Here is a 19,038-nt window from a genome sequence, read left to right as displayed (position 1 = left end):
AACAGGAGCAGGATCAGGCTACACGGCCCCTGGGCCTGCTCCGCTACCCACAGGGCCATGACCTATCCGAACCTAGACTCATGTCCAAATTCCTGCCCGCTCCCCGTAACCCTTAATTCCCTTTTCTACTAGGAAACTGTCTATTTCGGTTTTAAATTTATGTAATGATGTAGCTTCGACAGCTTTTTGGGGCAGCATATTCCATGGACCTACCACCCTCTGAGTGAAGTAGTTACTCCTCATCTCAGTTTTGAAAGAGCAGCCCCTTATTCTAAGACTATGCCCCCTAGTTCTAGTTTCACCCATCATCTGGAACATCCTCCCTGCATCCACCCGATCCAACCCCTTCATAATCTTATATGTTTCAATAAGATCGCCTCTCATTCTTCTGAACTCCAATGAGTAGAGTCCCAATCTACTCAACCTCTCCTCATATGTCCATCCCCTCATCCCCGGGATTAATCGAGTGAACCTTCTTTGTACTGACTCGAGAGCAAGTATGTCCTTTCTTAAGTATGGACACCAAAACTGTATGCAGTATTCCAGGTGCGGTCTCACCAATACCTTGTACAACTGAAGCAATACCTCCCTATTTTTATATTCTATCCCCCTAGCAATGAAGGCCAACATTCCATTGGCCTTCTTAATCACTTGCTGCACCTGCATACTAACCTTTTGAGTTTCGTGCACCAGGACCCCCAGATCCCTTTGTACTTCAGTACTTTCAAGTTTCTTGCCATTAAGATAATAACTTGCTCTACGATTTTTCCTGCCAAAGTGCATAACCTCACACTTTCCAGTATTGTATTCCATCTGCCAAATCTCTGCCCACTTACTTAGCCTGTCTATGTCCCCTTGCAGGTTTTTTATGTCCTCCTCACTCACTACTTTCCCTCCCATCTTAGTATCATCTGCAAACTTTGATGTGTTACACTCGGTCCCCTCCTCCAAATCGTTAATATAGATTGTAAAGAGTTGGGGACCCAGCACTGACCCCTGCGGAACACCACTGGTTACTGATTGCCAGTCTGAATATGAACCATTTATCCCAACTCTCTGCCTTCTGTTAGATAGCCAATCCTCTATCCATGCCAGAATATTACCCCCAATCCCGTGATTTTTTATCTTAAGCAATAATCTTTTGTGTGGCACCTTGTCAAATGCCTTTTGGAAGTCTAAATACACTACGTCCACTGGTTCACCTTTATCCACCCTATATGTTACTTCCTCAAAGAACTCCAGCAAATTTGTCAAACATGACTTCTCCTTCATAAAACCATGCTGACTTTGTCTTATTAAATTATGATTATCCAAATGTCCTGTTACTGTCTCCTTAATAATGGACTCCAAAATTTTACCTACCACAGATGTTAGGCTAACCGGTCTATAGTTTCCAGCCTTCTGTCTACTGCCCTCTTTAAATAAGGGTGTTACATTAGCAGTTTTCCAGTCTGCCGGGACCTTTGCTGAGTCCAGGGAGTTTTGGAAGATTATTACCAATGCATCCACAATCCCTACCGCCACTTCCCTCAAAACCCTGGGATGTAAGCCATCAGGTCCAGGTGATTTATCCGCCTTGAGTCCCATTATTGTACCGAGTACCACTTCCTTAGTGATTTTAATCGTATTTAGCTCCTCCCCCCCTATAGCCCCCTGCTTGTCAAGTGTTGGGATATTCTTGGTGTCCTCTACTGTAACGACTGATACAAAATATTCATTCAGTGTTTTTGCCATCTCCATATTTCCCACCATTAATTTCCCGGTCTCATCCTCTAAGGGACCAACATTTACTTTAGCCACCCTTTTTCTTTTTATATAACTATAAAAACTCTTACTATCTGTCTTTATATTTTTTGCTAATTTACTTTCATAATCTATCTTCCCTTTCTTAATCAATCTTTTTGTTATTTTTTGCTGTCTTTTAAAGTTTTCCCAATCCTCTATCCTCCCACTAGATTTGGCTACCTTATATGCCCTTGTTTTTAGTCGAATACTATCCTTAATTTCTTTACTTAGCCACGGATGGCTGTCTTTTCTTTTACACCCTTTTTTTCCTCAGTGGAATATACTTTTTTTGGAATTTGTAAAATAACTCCTTAAATGTACACCACTGATCATGTATCGTCTTATCCTTTAACCTATTTTCCCAATCCACTTTACTCAATTCCGCTCTCATACCTTCATAGTCTCCTTTATTCAAGCTTAGCACGCTTGTTTGAGATACAGCCTCCTCACCCTCTAACTGAATATGGAATTCAACCATGTTATGGTCACTCATTCCAAGGGGATCCTTCACTAGGACATTTTTAATTAATCCTGTCTCGTTACACAGGACCAGATCTAAGGTTGCTTGCCCCCTGGTTGGTTCAGTTACATACTGCTCAAGAAACCCATCCCTAATACACTCAATGAACTCATCCTCAAGGCAGCCCTGCCCAATTTGATTCGTCCAATTTATGTGATAGTTAAAATCCCCCATAATTATAGATGTTCCCTTATTACAAGCCTCAACTATTTCCTGATTGATACTCCGTCCAACCGAGTTGCGACTGTTCGGAGGCCTATATACTACACCCACTAGTGTTTTTTTCCCCTTATTATTCCTTATCTCCACCCAAACTGTTTCATTATCCTGATCCTTTGACCCAATATCATTTCTCTGTATTACAGTGATTCCTCCCTTTATTAACATAGCCACCCCACCTCCCCTTCCTTCCTGCCTGTCCTTCCTGATTGTTAAATAACCTGGAACTGTAGAGGAGCATAGTGATTTCGGGGTCCGTGTACAGAAATCACTAAAAGCAAGTGAACAAGAAATAATTTAGAAGGCTGATGGAATGTTGGCCTTTATTCTTAAAGGGGCTGGAATACAAAAGAGTGGAAGTTATGCTACAGTTGTATAAAGCTCTAGTTAGACCGCACTGGGGCACTGCGTTCAGTCCTGGGCACCGCACCTCAGGAAGGGTATATTGGCCTTGGAGGGGGTGTAGCGCAGATTCACCCGAATGATACTGGGTCTAAAAGGGTTAAATTATGAGGACTGGTTACACAGACTAGGCTTGTATTCCCTTCAGTAGATTAAGGGGTAATATAAGTGAGGTGCTTAAGATAATTCAAGGATTTGATAGGGTAGATGAGGAGAAACTATTTCCTTTGGTGGGCGAGTCCAGAATAACGGGGGCATAACCTTAAAATTAGAGCTTGGCTGTTCAGGTGTGATGTCAGGAAGCACCTCTTCACACAAATAGTAGTGGAAATCTGGAACCCATTCCCTCAAAAAGCTGTTGGAGCTAGGTCAATTGAATAATTCAAAACTGAGATGGATCGATTTTTGTTAGGTAAGGGCATTAAGGGATATGGAGCAAAGGCGGGTAAATGGAGTTTGAGTACAGATCAGCCGTGATCTAATCGAATGGTGGAACAGGCTCGAGGGGCTGAATGGCCTACTCCTTTTCTGATATTTCTGTCTTTTTGTCTTTGGTACAAAACTATGTCTGTACTGTATGGCACAACATGCTAAAACCCAGTGTGTTGTAATGTCCTAGAATTCAAGCTCACAATACTGCAGCTTCATATTTTTGTGAATATTCAAAATAAACCAATATTCTAACCTTTAAGAGCATCTATTAAAAAGCAACTTTTAAAATCCTTAGCAGTGCCAAATATTTATTGTCAGAAATTTAACCTTTCAAAGTAGTAGTCATGACATTTTGTCTGTGGCCTTTCTGCTGCATAGAACATATTTGAAATGTCAGATTGTTGGTGATAAATTGTCTGTTGAGAGACAATTAAGGTTATTGAATGTTTAGGATGTGCCCATCCATAAGTTACTTCAGATACAGTTTTTATTGCAACATATAAATGTATCAATGTATTTTTCTGATATTTTCCCATTATTAAATGTGAATACCAGCAAAAATACATTTCACAACTTGTTTTATTTACTGCAGTATTGTCCTGTTGTACAGAATATGGAAGGTTAGATGAAATTTATCTATAGCCCTGTGTAGCAACATGCCAGTCTTTTGGATTGGTTAATCATTGATTTTCTGCTAATTTAACTGTTATTAGCACTATCATTAAATGCATCTTAATTTTTCAAATCATATTTTATGGATATTTTCACTTGAAGGAAAAACAAGTGTTGCTACATATTGTGGTTTATCATTAAAATAAAACAGCTTTCATATTTTTCTTCCTCTGTGGTAGACTCCAAGAGAAGCCAGTCTATCATGTGTATTTGTACAGGTTTGTGAAAGATATTCCAAAATAGGTGGATGTAAACAGAGATTTAACACAAGTCTTTGGACCGGTGAAATTGATGATTTCACATTTTGGTACATTTCATTAATTGTGCATATTTAATTTGTAAATTACTTGTAAGAAACAATACAAGGATGACTGATAATTTGTCTTGTAAGTAGATCCTAGAAATGATTTGCAGTTATGTTACTGATGGATACGATTCTTTTACCAGTTTGGTCTTATTTTTTTAAATAAAGGTGGGTCATTGAGCTTCCAAGTTTAAACTTAAGTGTTGTAGCCATCATTTTGGATCAGAATTTTAGATGCTAGGGGATCAGAATTAATGCCAGGAAAAATGAGACCGAGACTGAGGCTGGGGAACTGGAGTTTCAGCAGCCATCTTCAGCAGAATGAACACATTCTCAGGGCTTCAAAAAGTTGTTACAAATCTTATTGTGTAATTTGTTGAAAAATTTTCAAGTAAGACTTGCAGTTAATGGAAGCTGATAACATTTTTACTTTTCAAAACATAGCGTGAATCTGCGTTCCTTGAAAGTGAATGAAATATATCTTAGGACAGTATTTTAAAAACATTGAAACTGTCTGATCAGTTAAAAAGGAACTTTACATAGAATTACATTGAATATACAGTACAGAAACAGGTCATTCAGGCATTTATGCTCCACTCGAGCCTCCTCCCATCTTTTCTTATCTAACTCTATCAGCATACCCCTCTATTCCCTTCTCCCTCATATGGTTATCTAGCCTCCCCTTAAATGCATCTATACTATTCGCTTCAACCACTCCCTGTGGTAGTGAGTTCCACATTCTCACCACTTGCTGGTTAGAGAAGTTTCTTGTGAATTCCCATTGGATTTCTTGGTGACTATCTTATATTGATGGCCTCTAGTTATGCTCTTCCCCATACGTGGAAACACTCTCTGTATCTACTCTACCAAAACCTTTCATAAATTTCAAGACCCCTATTAGGTCACCCCTCAGCATTCTCTTTTCAAGAGAAAAGAGTCCCAGCCTGTTCATCCTTTTCTTAATAGGTATAACCTCGCATTTCTGCTATCATGTAAAACTTGTATTCTTGTAAAACTTGCACATCTAAATGTCAGGGATCTGATTCAAAATAAGTGCTTATTATCCAAAGTGGTTACCATGATGGGCTGAAGAACACACATGCTGAAAGAAATAAGAGAGAGAGATAAGCAGAGAGACAGTTATTTTTGTTTGTGAGCAATGTCATACATAGATCAACTAGCAATTTAAAAGAAATATTTTCCTCATTTTTGCTTTGCAGAAAAGCTCTGTGGAATTTCTAAGTTTGTAGTGATCACCTTCCCTGTTTTTAAATGTTTCAGATCTTTGGCGGAGAACCTTTCCATCTCACAAATGTCCAGCTGGAACACCCTTCAAGTTCTGAATGACAATGACAGTTCTGACATTCTTTTTCCCGTCATTGCAGTTGGTTCCTACTCTCAGTCTGGTAGGTACACGAAAGCTTCAGTGATTAATGCTTGTTCTTTCTTGACCTGCAGCTCCCTCTGGTGCCTCACGAAAATATGATATCCAGGTTAAAAACTGAAACTGCACCCAGTTTTTCTTTTTCTGATACTTTGTTTACACTTTTGGCAGATCAGAATTATTGGCAGGTTCAGAATTTCCCTGTTATTTTTCTTTCATCCTCATTATTTTGTCTGCTTGACGTCTCTTGCCTGCAGTTGTCTTCATCAGCTAAACTGAAATACTGCAACACACTCCATTACTAAAGCCATGCGTAGTTAGGGTGGATTGTAGTATGCTCTCTTTTCTCCTTGCTCAGGTGTGATGCTCAGTCAATATGAAGCACCCACAAAATTGAAATATTATAATGTATTAAAAAAAATTGGAAAAGAATGATTTTCTAATTGAGGGTATAATTTTTAGGTGTACTGACAAGTTTGCAAAGTTCAGGATTTTCAGGAAAAAAAACCTTTCTGATAACATTTAGTCATACTTTTTGAATATAGTGCACTGTTGTAACACTTTTGTCTTCTCTTAATTTCTTCTACTTCCTTCACATTACTTTTTTACATCTATGCTCGCTTGTTGGCAGGGAACAATCAACAAATATCTCCACAGTTTCTGTTCTTGCTCAGTGTGCCATTAAATGTATTCAGTGATATATTCATCTTTATGATGTAAGATCTGAATCAACTGCAGGGTACATTAACTTCCTGTTATTGGGCCAAAATTGCTACTTCACCATAAAATTGAACATAGAATATGTTAATTGAATTGAACAAACATATGCTAAATAACAACAGAAAATGCTGGAAACACTCAGCAGGTCAGGCAGCATCGTGGAGAGAGAAACCGAGTTAACGTTTTGGGTCGATGACCCTTCGTCAGAACTGGAAAAGGTTAGAGAAGTAACAGATTTTTAGGCAAGTGTGGGGCAGGGACAGGGAGGTGGGGAAGGACTGTGATAGGCAGGAGAGATTAAAAGACAAAAGGGATGATGGTGCAAGGCAAAAGGAGATGGTAATGGGACAAGTTAAGAAACAAAAGATGACTCTAGATGAGGTGTAAATGGCGATGGCAGAATCATGTGCGAAAGCTGTTTAGAGACAGTGGCCGCGATTTTGCTAATGGATGTGGCTTGGGAGCGGGTCAGCTGGTTTCCGAGCTCCAGTCCCGCCCCGAACTGCATCCGTCCAACGGACGTGATTTTACGTCGATTGGCCTTGTTAAGCCCGCTCTGCGGGCTTGCCGGCCAATTATGAGGAAGCCGGCCAGATGATGTCATTTGATGATGCGTCATCTGCCAATTTTCTTAAAGGGACCACGCACAATTTTTCTTTGACAGCTCATTTCTCAGTGTTTGACAGTATTGAGGTGCTGCAAACACTGACAATGACTGTTCACAGGTGAGTTCTTGCACCCAGGCTCTCCAGTGACTCCCTCGTTAGGCTAGAACAGATGGCAGCTGCAGGTGAGGTTACAGAAGCGATCTGTCACTGCTGAGAGAAGTTCTCCCAATGAGGTGGGACTAGACAGCAATTTAAAACCTGTTGCCTACAGAAAAGTGTAAATGCATTGAAAATGATTTCCCCAACATTTTCTTACCTCTGAAACTCACCAGTACACTATTGGATCCTTCACACCACTTCTGTAGCTGTCATCAATGCAGAAACATTACAGCAGACTCACAACACTCCACACTTACTTGGCGTGGTGTCCGGACGTCGGGGAACCCAAGGCAGAAGCGGCAAAATTGAATAGGAGCCTGATAACAAACATCAAGTACCTGTTAACAGCCAGGTAAGTAGCTATATTCCTCTTCCCGCCGCTAGGTGTCGGGTCCATGCGCAAAACGGGGACCCGACACGTGGGAAGATTGATTGGAGGCGGGTTGACAGCGGGTTATCTACCCGCTGTTAATCTTTGCGATTTTGATAGCGGTCCCACCTCCAATCCCACACTCTAAGGACCGGCAAAATTCCAGCCAATGGGTTTGAATCACTTTTCGAGACCCCATAACATTCATACCAGTGACACTTGCAATAACATCTGGCTGGTGAATGGATGGAACTCCAGTTTGGCACTAGAAATTATAAATGGTTTGTCTGAACTACAGCTGGGAGTCAAACTTAGAGTCATAACGGCACAGAAGGAGGCCATTCGGCCCATCTAGTCCGTGTCGCAGAATCCACAGAAAATGAACTGATGAAATGCACATAATATTTTCAGTTGTAACTCCACAAGATCTTTGCAGAATCATAAGTAATTAACAGAAGAGGCCAACTTATGGAGATAAATTTGGAATATGGGACCACACTGAACCACAACATACCAGCAAAAGGTTAAAGCAACATTTTCTAGAAATTAACACAAAGTTCCCAGCAGGTTTGGTAAATATGAAGTGTAATTTTGTATAATATGAGGTTTTTTTTAAGAATATGAACTGTTAAAACCTGTCACGTCGAACTATTTGTATTTTCTGTGTGCCAAATTAGCTTGTTTAGCTAAATGTAAATTACATTGTATTGCAGATGTCACTTCTGATAACCTGGTGTACTGTGATGAACATGAAAATGTCACTCTAGCTGTCGAACTAGCCCAGAAAGGATCCCAGCTTCAGTACAGGTGTGGATTAAATGACATTTGTTGCAGATTATATTGTTGATGGATGAATTTTTCCCCAGAAATATTCAAATTGATACTAATAATACCAAGCTATATGAATTAAAACTTCTGAAACACTATTGCAACTTAGTTTTCTGAACTGTATTGATGCCGAGGAAGCAAAACATTATTTCATATTTGATGGAAGGTTTTATATTCCTGAACTATTGCTTTGTCTTCTTTGCACAGTGTTGAAGCCACTACTCCACTTCAGACTGATGTTGTTAGTGGTATTTTGCCAGCTGCTGCTGTCCCAGAATCGATGACGCTTGGTGAGTGTCTTTACAAAATATTTATCGGTTGAGTTTAATTGGATTAATCTGCTGTAAATCTAAAAGCAATTTCCTTGTTACTTTTTGTTGTATGACCAACTATGTACAGTGTATCTGGATTCTACAGCAAAGTTTTCGAAGATTGAGCTCTCAGCCTAAAAATTTAGTTTTGGGCTTCTTAAGGCGATGGATCTTGGTCCTCGAATTCAAACAGTTTTTCACTTCAGAGAGAGAGAGAAAGAAAATGAAAGAGACAGAGAAAAAGAAAGATGGGTGGAGAAGTTTATGGAAGGAATTCCAGAGAGAAGCACCAGTTGGCTGAATGCTCTGCCATGATTGTTCGCGTGTAGGAAGGAGGGCATGCATGACGGGTTGGAGTTACAGGAATGGAGTGTTGTGGGGTGGGGGCGGGGGAGGTGAATATAGAGATGAATATTCTGGTGATTTAAAATGTCAGTTTATTTGGTTGCTGTCAGCCATTTGGTAGACCTTTGATCAAATGTCTGATTGAGAGCTGTTCACTATTTATTGAGCTCCTTATGGCTATGACGTTGAGTTCATGAAGCGCAGTAATTTTTTCTGTGTGTGCATACATTGCCCTGTTTCTCACTTAGCTTTTGCTGCTATTATTGTTTCCGCAGTAACTTGCGGTTTATTGTGTTGGATTTAAAAGTTGTTCATTTTGTGTCATAGTATTGAATGCCATCCTGGTTAGTCTACAGCAGGCATCTCCCATTTGTCAGTGCTATGCAGCTTCAGTATTTTTCAAAGTGCTTCCTCTGTCCATTCTGTGGATATGTGTCATACATGAGCTTGTGATACAGAGCACACTTGAGAAGTCTGTCATCATGCATTCTGATCATCCATCCAGACACATGTTCCACCAGTGGGGTTATATATTTCTTAGCATTGTGTCAACACTCTTATGTTTCACCTTGCAATTCATAACATGGTCCTTCCATTTGATATGCATGATAGATCTGAGGTGGTGGAGATGAAATATGTTAGAAGTAACGCCAGTAGAATGGCTAAATTTAATAATTAAGCGGGAGAGTCAAGATCACAACTGTATGTTAGACTTTCTGTTTAGTGTGCAACCTGATACTGTGGTGACCTCAGACTCGCTTTCAGTCTGCAAAAGGAGCAAATGGTCTTTATGAATCGAGCAAGTGCTTCTTGATCAATAAAAGCAATGCTCAACAGCATAGTTCTCGGGTAGGTGAAATCTGTTCTGCCATTTAGTTCAGCACTGTTGATAATGGATGGTTTGATGCACTGACTGGATATAGTTTGGCACCTCATCTCTGTTTTCTTTTGGTTAATAGCAAGGCTTAATTCTAAAAAAAAAAGAAAAGAAAGACTTGCTTTACATTTATTGTGAATCTATTCATGATCAGTATTAGATACGTGCTTCTAGTGTACAGTCTTCAACAAGTGAGACTTAAAATGTAGATTTTGGGGGAAAAATTGAGTTGCGTCCCCTTTGGAGCGTTGGCTTCGCCAGGGCGCTATTCTTAGTGCCCCGAAAAAATTAGCACCCCCGCGGTCGATTTTCCCAGGTAGCGCCCCGAGAGGGAGGAGGGGCACTACGGGAAGCGCCCCATGTCCCTCTTGGGGCGTTGCAAGGCAATATCGCGGTGCTACGTGGCACCGCGGTCCTGCAGGCCTTCCCCTTATTAAAGGGGAGGGGCCTGGCGCAGCGTGTCCCGGCGCCCAGCTGGGCCACCAGGGATTGGGACTGCCGGCAAACGAGCCCTCTGGAGTGCCGCGTTCACGGAGAGCAACCGGCATCCCGCGGGGGGGAGGCTTCACAGGGGCCAGGGACAGCAACGGGGGCAGGTACTGGCAGTTGGCCAGCAACAAAAATGGCCGCCCGCCACCTCCCCTTTAACTAGTGCCGCTCCGGCCGCAGGTAGGCTATAGCGTTCAGCGGTAAGTCAGGGGGCACGACCGAAGATCGCGAGCGGGGCGCTACGCACGGCGATGACGTCATTGCGCGCAGCGCTGCGGGGCCCAGTGGTTACCGCTGCCGCTGACCACCTGCTGAATTTCGCGGGATGCGTTGGCGGTGCCGCGCCTGGGCGCTAGTTGCTTTTTGCTAGTTGCCTCTTAGGGCGCTAACGGGAGGCGCAAAGCAACTGAATTTTTCCCCCTTAAACTTTATATGAATGAACATTGTTGTAATTTAGTTTGGTTGTTGCACTCCATGTAGCAAAAGTACAATAAGTAGCAGGAAAGCTTAGAAGCTGCAATGTCATTGTGCTTCTGGCTATAAGCCTAGGTTTCGGGGCTGGAGCCAGTTGAATGCACTGTTGTTATCGCTCTCTATCCCAATCTGCAGAGAGATGGGGATATCGACTGTCTCAAGGTAGATAAATCTCACCAGATCTCCTGCCTTGTAACACAGCACGTGGACATAAATGAGGAAGAAAGCTGGATTTCTCATTACAGATGCTGCATTCATCAATCTTTAATAAATGCCGATGTTACATTTCTATGCTTTAGTCTGTTTGGTTCTTGATTGTGCAGATTTCCTGAATTTCTCAGTTTTAAGGCATGTACACTTACTTGATTGGTTGGGCATTTTCCCTCTTTTTGTGTCCTAGCCTTCAAATTATTAACATATTCAGATTGGTTACAGGAATTGTAAACTTCAAAAGTGGAGCTTACTAAAATCCATGGTGTTAATTATGATACAGGGTAAAAATGAGGACATCAGACAACTAGGACCTTGTAGTCTAATTGATGAATCTTGTGCAAAGATTTATTTTTTATCTTATTTTTTTAACAAAAATGTCTTAGTTTGTAGAGCATAGTTTAATTTGACAACTACACCTCATGTAGGACAAAGTGAGCTCACCTTACTTGTGTATACTGACGATGCCTAGCTTTACCTGTCTACCTTCATCCTTGACTGCATGACTATCTCTGTGTAAGTGATAACAGGTCATTGATGAGCCAGAACTTCTTGCCTTTCATCACTGCTAAGACCAAAACCATCCTATTTTGAATCCCGCTAGTAATTAAATTTCTTAACACTTGGTCTCATCTCCTGCTTGAATGCGTGTTCACGCTCAACTCAATAGTGCAACATGTTGGTTGAGTTGAGCAACAAACCCTGCATCCAGTCCATCAAAAAGAATGTCTACTTCCATCCCTGAAGTATTGCCCATTTCCCCCCACTGCTTTTGAAACCCTACCTCTCCCCATTGCTTTTGAAACCCTCATTCATGCCGTTGTCATCTGCCAAATTGACTTTTCTAACCGCTTGCTGCCAAACACCACCCATAAACTCCAATTCATTTGGAAGTCAGATACCTGTATCCTATTCTGCACAAAGATCCATTCAGCTATCACCTATGTCCTTGCCAATCTCCATTCGGTCCCTGTACCTCAATGCGTCAGCTTCAAGATCCTTCTTCTTATCTGTGCATAGTTCCATGGCCCTATTCCTCCCTACCCTTACAACCTCCTCCAGCCCTTAGTCCCTGCTAGCACTCCTCCAACTTTGGCCTACCGTGCTTTTTCCCCTGTCTCTGTTCTATTTTGGCTGTAGAACCTGCAACCATCTTGTGCCCATACTCTATCTAAGCTCCTGTATTTGCTCAATTTCTACCATCTTCAAAAATCTCCTTAAAATTTAACATTTTAACTGCCCCATCGAGCACCTCCCCAGGTTTCCTTCTATTCCTGATCAGGTCTGACCCTCGATTGTGCAGCTTCTTGGGATGTTTTGCCACGGCAAGGGTGCTATATAAATGTATGTTGTTGAGTGTGGTGAAAACTTTAGCATTCTCGACCTTAATTTGATTATAGCACTGTCAAAAGGGGATCTCCAGCGTACAGCAGCTGTGATGTCATCAAACTGTCTAAGCAGCCAATTACATTGAAGAATTCTCACAGACAGCAAACCAGGAAATAAAAAGCATTGATTATCTGCACTTTTAAAAATTGTTGCAGAGAAAGAAATAAAGCTTGGGACAAACACATGGGGTTAAGGTAGAAGCTGAAATATCATGAACAAAGTTGAAAAAAACATTTTAAAAAAATCTAGTAATTTTTAACATAATGGAGAAATTTAACATTCTACAAATATAAAATAAATTTTCAGGGCCAGAACGGTTGTTTAGTAGTCAATACGCTGTTAAAACCCCAGTTATACCTGTAAAGTCCGCGCCTCAATAATACACGGACTTCGGGAGAACAGTTTAACAGGTACTTTACTGAACAGGAGGCAGCGTCGGACTGAAAATACAGAAGCCTGCTAGGGCCTTTTATACAGGGGTGGTCACTGCCGGTACTGCAGTCTAAGACCAGTTATTCCCTTAAAGGTACATACACAACAATTCCTCCCCTTTTAGATAAACAGTACATAACATTCATTTAACAACTAAATAATAACTAATTACAATTACAATTTTCTCAGTAATATATACATCAACTGAAATAGTTTTTTTTAATAAGTTCAGTCTTTGAGGAGGCTTCCTGATCCGGACCGGATAGCGCCTTTCTCGAGTATCCTGTTCTGGCGGTGGAGTCAATTCTGGCTCATTGTCATTGGTTGGTTCGTCAGCTTCCAATACCCCTGCTTCTGAGGTAGACGCAATCTGTACTTCGGGCTCATTACCAGGTGCACATGCTTGTGATACAGGTTTGGCTTGTTCCTGTGACTCTAGAATCTGGTCAGCATGGCGTCTCACGATGCTCTCTCCAATGTCCACTGTGTACATTAGTGGTCCCTGCTGTGTGAATATCGTTCCTGGCTGCCATTTTTCTGTTCGGTAGTCGCGGGCCAAGACTGGTTGCCCTATCTTGAAGCTCCTGGTTGGCTTCTCATTTATGTGCTGGAACTGCTTATCCTCAACATCTCGTCTTATGTTTGGTTTGAGCAAATCCAAGCGACATCTTAGTCTCCGGTTGAAAAACAGTACGGCTGGAGTTTGGTTGGTTACTGCATGTGTCGCATTCCGGTAAGCAAACAAGAAGTTATCCACCTTGTGTTGCAGTGGTATGTCGTCATTATACATGGCTTTTATGGCCTTTTTAAAGGTCTGAACAAACCTCTCAGCCAATCCATTTGTGGCTGGATGATATGGGGCAGATGTGTAATGTTTCACCCCATTATTCTTCAGGAACATCCGGAAATCCTCAGACACAAACTGTGGGCCATTGTCGGAACAAATCTGTTCTGGCAACCCATTCCTGGCGAAGATGGTCCTTAGGACTGCAACAGTTTTCTCCGTGGTGGTGGAGGACATTTTAATGACCTCTGGCCATTTCGAATGGGCGTCCACAGCGATTAGAAACATTGAGTCCATAAAGGGACCAGCGAAATCAATGTGTACCTGTTGCCATGGAGATGAGGGCCACTCCCATGGATGTAGCGGGGCCTGTGGTGGAGCGTTTTGGACCTTCTGGCATCCTGTGCATCTCTTGGTCATATCCTCGATTTCTTTATCGATTCCCGGCCACCACACAAACGCCCTGGCTAAGCTCTTCATTTTTACCTCTCCCAAATGACCCTCGTGAAGCTCATTGAGTACTCTATCTCTCAACTTGGGTGGAATTACCACTCGGGATCCACACATCAAGGTTCCCCGGCACACTGACAGCTGTTCTCTCCTTGGTGAGAATGCTAGCAACAGTGAGTCGCCAATTGCTGGCCATCCCTTCACCGTCAAATCATAGACCCGAGAGAGTGTCGGGTCATTTCGGGTTTCCTTCTCAATACTTGTGTTTGTAACAGGCAAACATTCGACTATGGTCGCATGGAATATCTCCACAGGGTCCACTGCAGGTGCTTCTTCCACCGTAGGCAACGGTAGGCGCGACAGCCCATCAGCGTTTCCATGTTCTTTCATACCTTTGTACTCTATGTCATACTGATGTGCCCCGAGAAAAAGTGACCATCTTTGCAGCCGTTGCGCCGTCATCACCGGAACGCCCTTCTTTGGGTTAAAAATTGAGACCAGGGGTTGATTAGTCAGTAGGGTGAATTTCTGCCCGTGCAGATAGTGATTGAACTTCTTCACCCCCCACACCAGGCTGAGGGCCTCCCTGTCAATCTGGGCGTAGTTACGCTCGGCTGAGGTTAGCGAGTGCGATGCAAAGGTTATTGGCCTCTCTGAACCGTCACGGAATTTGTGTGACAGCACCGCTCCAATGCCGTAAGGTGACGCATCACATGCCAATCGAATCGGTAGTGTTGGGTTGTAGTGGGCCAATACTTCTTTTGAAGTGATTAGGCCTTTACATTCCTGAAAGGCACGCTTACACTCATCACTCCATTTCCATGTTACACCAGTTTGAAGCAGGGCGTTCAGTGGGTGCAGAATGGTAGATAAATTCGGCAAGAACTAATGGTAGTAGTTCACCAACCCGAGGAACGACCTCAGTTGCGACACATTTTCCGGTGCTGGAGCCTTGACTACAGCCTCAATCTTGTCCGGCGACTTATGCAACCCTTCCTCATCAATCATGTGGCCACAATACGAGATTTGTCTCCTGAAGAACTCGCATTTGGGACGCTTGGCTCGTAGCCCATATTCCTGCAATCTCGCGAGCACCTGTTCCAGGTTGGCAAGGTGTTCATTGTCATTTTCGCCCGTAACCAGGATGTCGTCCAAATAACACTGGGTCCCCGGAATCCCTTGCAGGATTTGTTCCATTGCCCTCTGCCAAATAGCTGGGGCCGATGCTACCCCGAATACCAGTCGATTGTACTGGTAAAGGCCTTTGTGAGTGTTTATCGTGAGGTATTTCCTAGATGCTTCTTCCACCTCTGTGGTGTATGTGCCTTTAAGAGCAATTATGGTGTATGTGCCTTTAAGAGCCCCAGGTGTGCGTAATGCCGGTAATTGCCACTTGGGCTATATAAGCCTGTGTATTGTGTATATCCTTTAGAAACCCCCCCCCCCAGACTTGCTTAGTAAATACCTATGAACCAACTCCTGTCTTCAGTGTCTTTATCTACACACGGACACTACAACCTCCATTTGTAGATACGCTTGAGCCAGGTCAATCTTTGTAAAACGTTTCCCTCCAGATAGTGAGGTGAAAATATCTTCTATCCGCGGAAGCGGATACTGTACTGTGTGCAGGACTGGGTTCACAGTCACCTTGAAGTCCCCACAGATGCGAACCTTCCTTGGCTCCCCAGGTGTGCTGCTCAATGCTTTCTTCATTACAGGAACGATGGGTGTGGCCCACTCGCTCCAGTCCACCTTAGACAGCACCCCCGAACGCTCCAGACTCTCCAGTTCAGCTTCCACAGCTGGGCGTATCGCGTATGGCACCGGTCTGGCCGTGAAAAATTTTGGGGTTGCGTTTTCCTCAACCTTTATGGTTGCCTTTACTCCTTTTAGAGTCCCAAGTCCTTGTTGGAACACCTCTTCCGCGTCAGATAGAATTTGTGACAGACGTCCAGGTGCGACGTCATCATCTTTTTTGTCAGTCACAGTTAGTGCCAGAATGGAATGCCAATCCAATTGTAGTTTTCGGATGCATGCACGTCCCAATAATGGTGGTCCTCCATCTCGTAGTATATACATGTATAGTTTCTGTGTTTCCTTCCCGTTATATTCAACTGGCACCCTTATTTTTCCTCTGGGGTAGACCTTTTGCCCCGTGTATGTCTTCAATACAATGGACGTGTCCTTTAAGGGTATGTGTGAGAATAGCCGCTCATAGTCTCGTCGATTCATGACAGTTAGGGCTGATCCTGTGTCCAATTCCATCTTTACTGGGGACCCTGCTATCATGAGGGTGACCCAAATGGTTCGGTGATCTTCCTTTGCGATCACGTTGTGTAACTTTAAACAACTTAGTCGCCTGCTCCCGGAGTCCTTATCACTCTCCTGATCTTCTGAACTACTTTCTGTCAGTTTCTTTACTTTCCTGTACTGTTCCTTAGTAGTTCTTGTCGTGTTGGTCTTCTTTCCCGACCTGCAGACTCTTGCTATATGTCCCATTTTCCCGCATTGCCTGCATGTTTTGTCTTTAAACCAGCAGTCCTTCTGCTCATGGGTTGTTCTGCTGCAGCGATAGCACTTTTCGGCTCCATACGCCATTTCGTTAGCGCTGTAATCTTGTGGTTTCTTTTGTATTTCCGCAGCTCCCCGTGCTGCTGCTTCGTAGGATACTGCCACACTGAAAGCCTGTTCTAGCGTCAGGTCCTTTTTTGAAAGTAGTCGTTTCTGGGTTCCTTCGCTCTGGAGCCCGCAGACAAACTTATCCCGTAAGGTGTCTGCCAGTCCTGCTCCGAACTGGCAGTGCTTCGATAACTTGCGTAGTTCCGTAAGATAGTCAGCATTGCTCTCATCTTTGTGCTGGTTTCTTTTATGGAACTTGAATCTTTCTGCTATCAGCAGTGGTGTAGGGCTTAGGTGTTCCTGTAAGATATGAACAATCTCCTCAAAACTTTTCTCCATTGGTTTAGCTGGGGTAATTAAATTCCGCAATAGGCCGTACATACTCGCACCCATCAGATTTAATAATACCGACGCCCTCTTTCCATCGGCCACCTCATTTGCCTTGCAGTACACTTCAATTCTTTCCACATACGTGGTCCAGTCTTCTACCTCGTTGTCGAAAGCAGTGATACTGCCACTTTTCGGCATCTTGGGCGATTTTAAATGGCACCTCCCGCGCTTTTGCTTCTTCCCCAATGGAATAAAATGGCGCCTCCCGCGCTTTTGCTTCTTCCCCAACGGGATAAAATGGCGCCTCCCGCGTTTTTGCTTCTTCCCCTTACTGCCATGCTGCTCCTAGCGTTCTACGGGGTAATGGCAGCGACCCGCAGCTTCGGCGCGTCTCGCTTTCCTTCCCCCCCCGTTTAGTTTCTCTACGCTGTCCTGTTCTTGAGCACCGACCGCGCCCTGTGCGCTCCACCCTCTCTCGTTTTCTTTTCCCGGCAACGCTGCGCGGCCCCTTTTGTAGAGCCGCTCGATCGAGCTTGAGCCTGCCGCAGTCCGGAAGGGTCAGCGCGCTACCTGCTACCAGCACGATTCGCTGGAACCACAGTCTCTCCCGCAATTCTCCGAACACTGATGGATTCTTTGGGCGGTTGCCCTCGGTCGACACCCGTTGCTCAGACTACGACCTTCCAGGACCTTCCTTTCAGGCGAGATCCCCGTGAGATGATGCCACACTGCAGGTGAGTTCGAACTTACTCGTCGCCACTGTAAAGTCCGCGCCTCAATAATACACGGACTTCGGGAGAACAGTTTAACAGGTACTTTACTGAACAGGAGGCAGCGTCGGACTGAACATACAGAAGCCTGCTAGGGCCTTTTATACAGGGGTGGTCACTGCCAGTACTGCAGCCTAAGACCAGTTATTCCCTTAAAGGTACATACACAACAATACCTATTCCAACAAGGCTTAACATTTAATGGGGTGTTTAACAGTGATATTGTCGCGGAAAAGTTTTTCTCAGTTCCACTGATTTCACTGATTGCCGGCTATGGCGGGGGCGGGGCAGTGAATGACTGACCTCAACTTCAGAAATTCCGCGTTAGCTGTGCTTGCGCTAAATCTTGAAGTTACGGCCAGTTTCAGAGCGATAATGACGGCGAACGTTGACAGTTCGTTACCACCGTAAGTCTTTGACTGCAGTTTGAGGGGATTAACATTAAAAAAGTGTTGTTTATCAATGTTTTATGTTTGGTAGTGGAAGTATTTCTTTAAGAAGATGTATGGACTGCCGTTAAGAAACTCTTATCTTGGAAGCGCTGAGTTGGTACTGGGCCTTATCAAAGACAAAAATTAGGAGTGGTTTAGTACCAACACTTGGCATGTAATCGCTGAACAGAAAAAGGGCAAGCTCAATCTACTCAATCCATATAAAGAGGAACTGCTTCGACTGACAGGTAAGTCAGTAACCAGAGGACACAGATTTAAGATAATTGCCAAATATTTTTACGCAGCGAGTTGTTATCTGGAATGTAATCCCAGAAAGGGAGGTGGAAGCAGATTCGATAGTAACTTTCAAAAGAGAATTGGATATATACATGAAAAGGAAAACGTTGCAGGGTTATGGGGAAAGCGCAGAGTAGTGGGACTAATTGGATAGCTCTTTCAAAGAGCCGGCACAGGTACGATGGGCTGAATGCCCCTCATCTGTGTTTATGATTCTATCTGTGCCAGATAATAGAACATGGAAGAAAGAAGAATTCAAAGAAAAAAACAAGGCAGTTAAGCCCTCAGCACATGAAGTCAAAAGAAACTACATTGACAAACAAGCAATGGCTGCAGCAGTGGGAGTTATGAGGATATTGTATCAGATTACAAAGAAACTTGCAAGACACTTTGAACACAACAGCGAAGGCCCTGTTAAAAACAAGCA

General features: G+C 43.3%; 1 protein-coding gene across 8 annotated transcripts in view; it reads left to right on the top strand.

Moving 5' to 3' along the window:
- Positions 1 to 19,038, top strand: part of snx29 (sorting nexin 29) — an 880,052-nt gene that overhangs the window by 137,837 nt on the left and 723,177 nt on the right. For all 8 annotated transcript variants that reach the window (XR_015079957.1, XM_086000767.1, XM_086000763.1 and 5 more), the window contains 3 exons: positions 5,616 to 5,740; positions 8,289 to 8,382; positions 8,611 to 8,693. Coding sequence is in view for 7 of the 8 variants with exons in the window: in XM_086000767.1 (XP_085856893.1) it covers positions 5,616 to 5,740; positions 8,289 to 8,382; positions 8,611 to 8,693 (302 nt within the window). In the remaining variant the exon portion in view is untranslated. The remainder of the gene's footprint in view (positions 1 to 5,615; positions 5,741 to 8,288; positions 8,383 to 8,610; positions 8,694 to 19,038) is intronic.

Source organism: Somniosus microcephalus, chromosome 11 (genome assembly GCF_052327205.1).
Source record: "Somniosus microcephalus isolate GS21.2 chromosome 11, FLI_Smic_1.0, whole genome shotgun sequence".
Lineage (NCBI taxonomy): Eukaryota > Metazoa > Chordata > Chondrichthyes > Squaliformes > Somniosidae > Somniosus > Somniosus microcephalus.
Note: the sequence above shows the minus strand (reverse complement) of the source record. Positions and strands in the feature narration are given on the sequence as shown.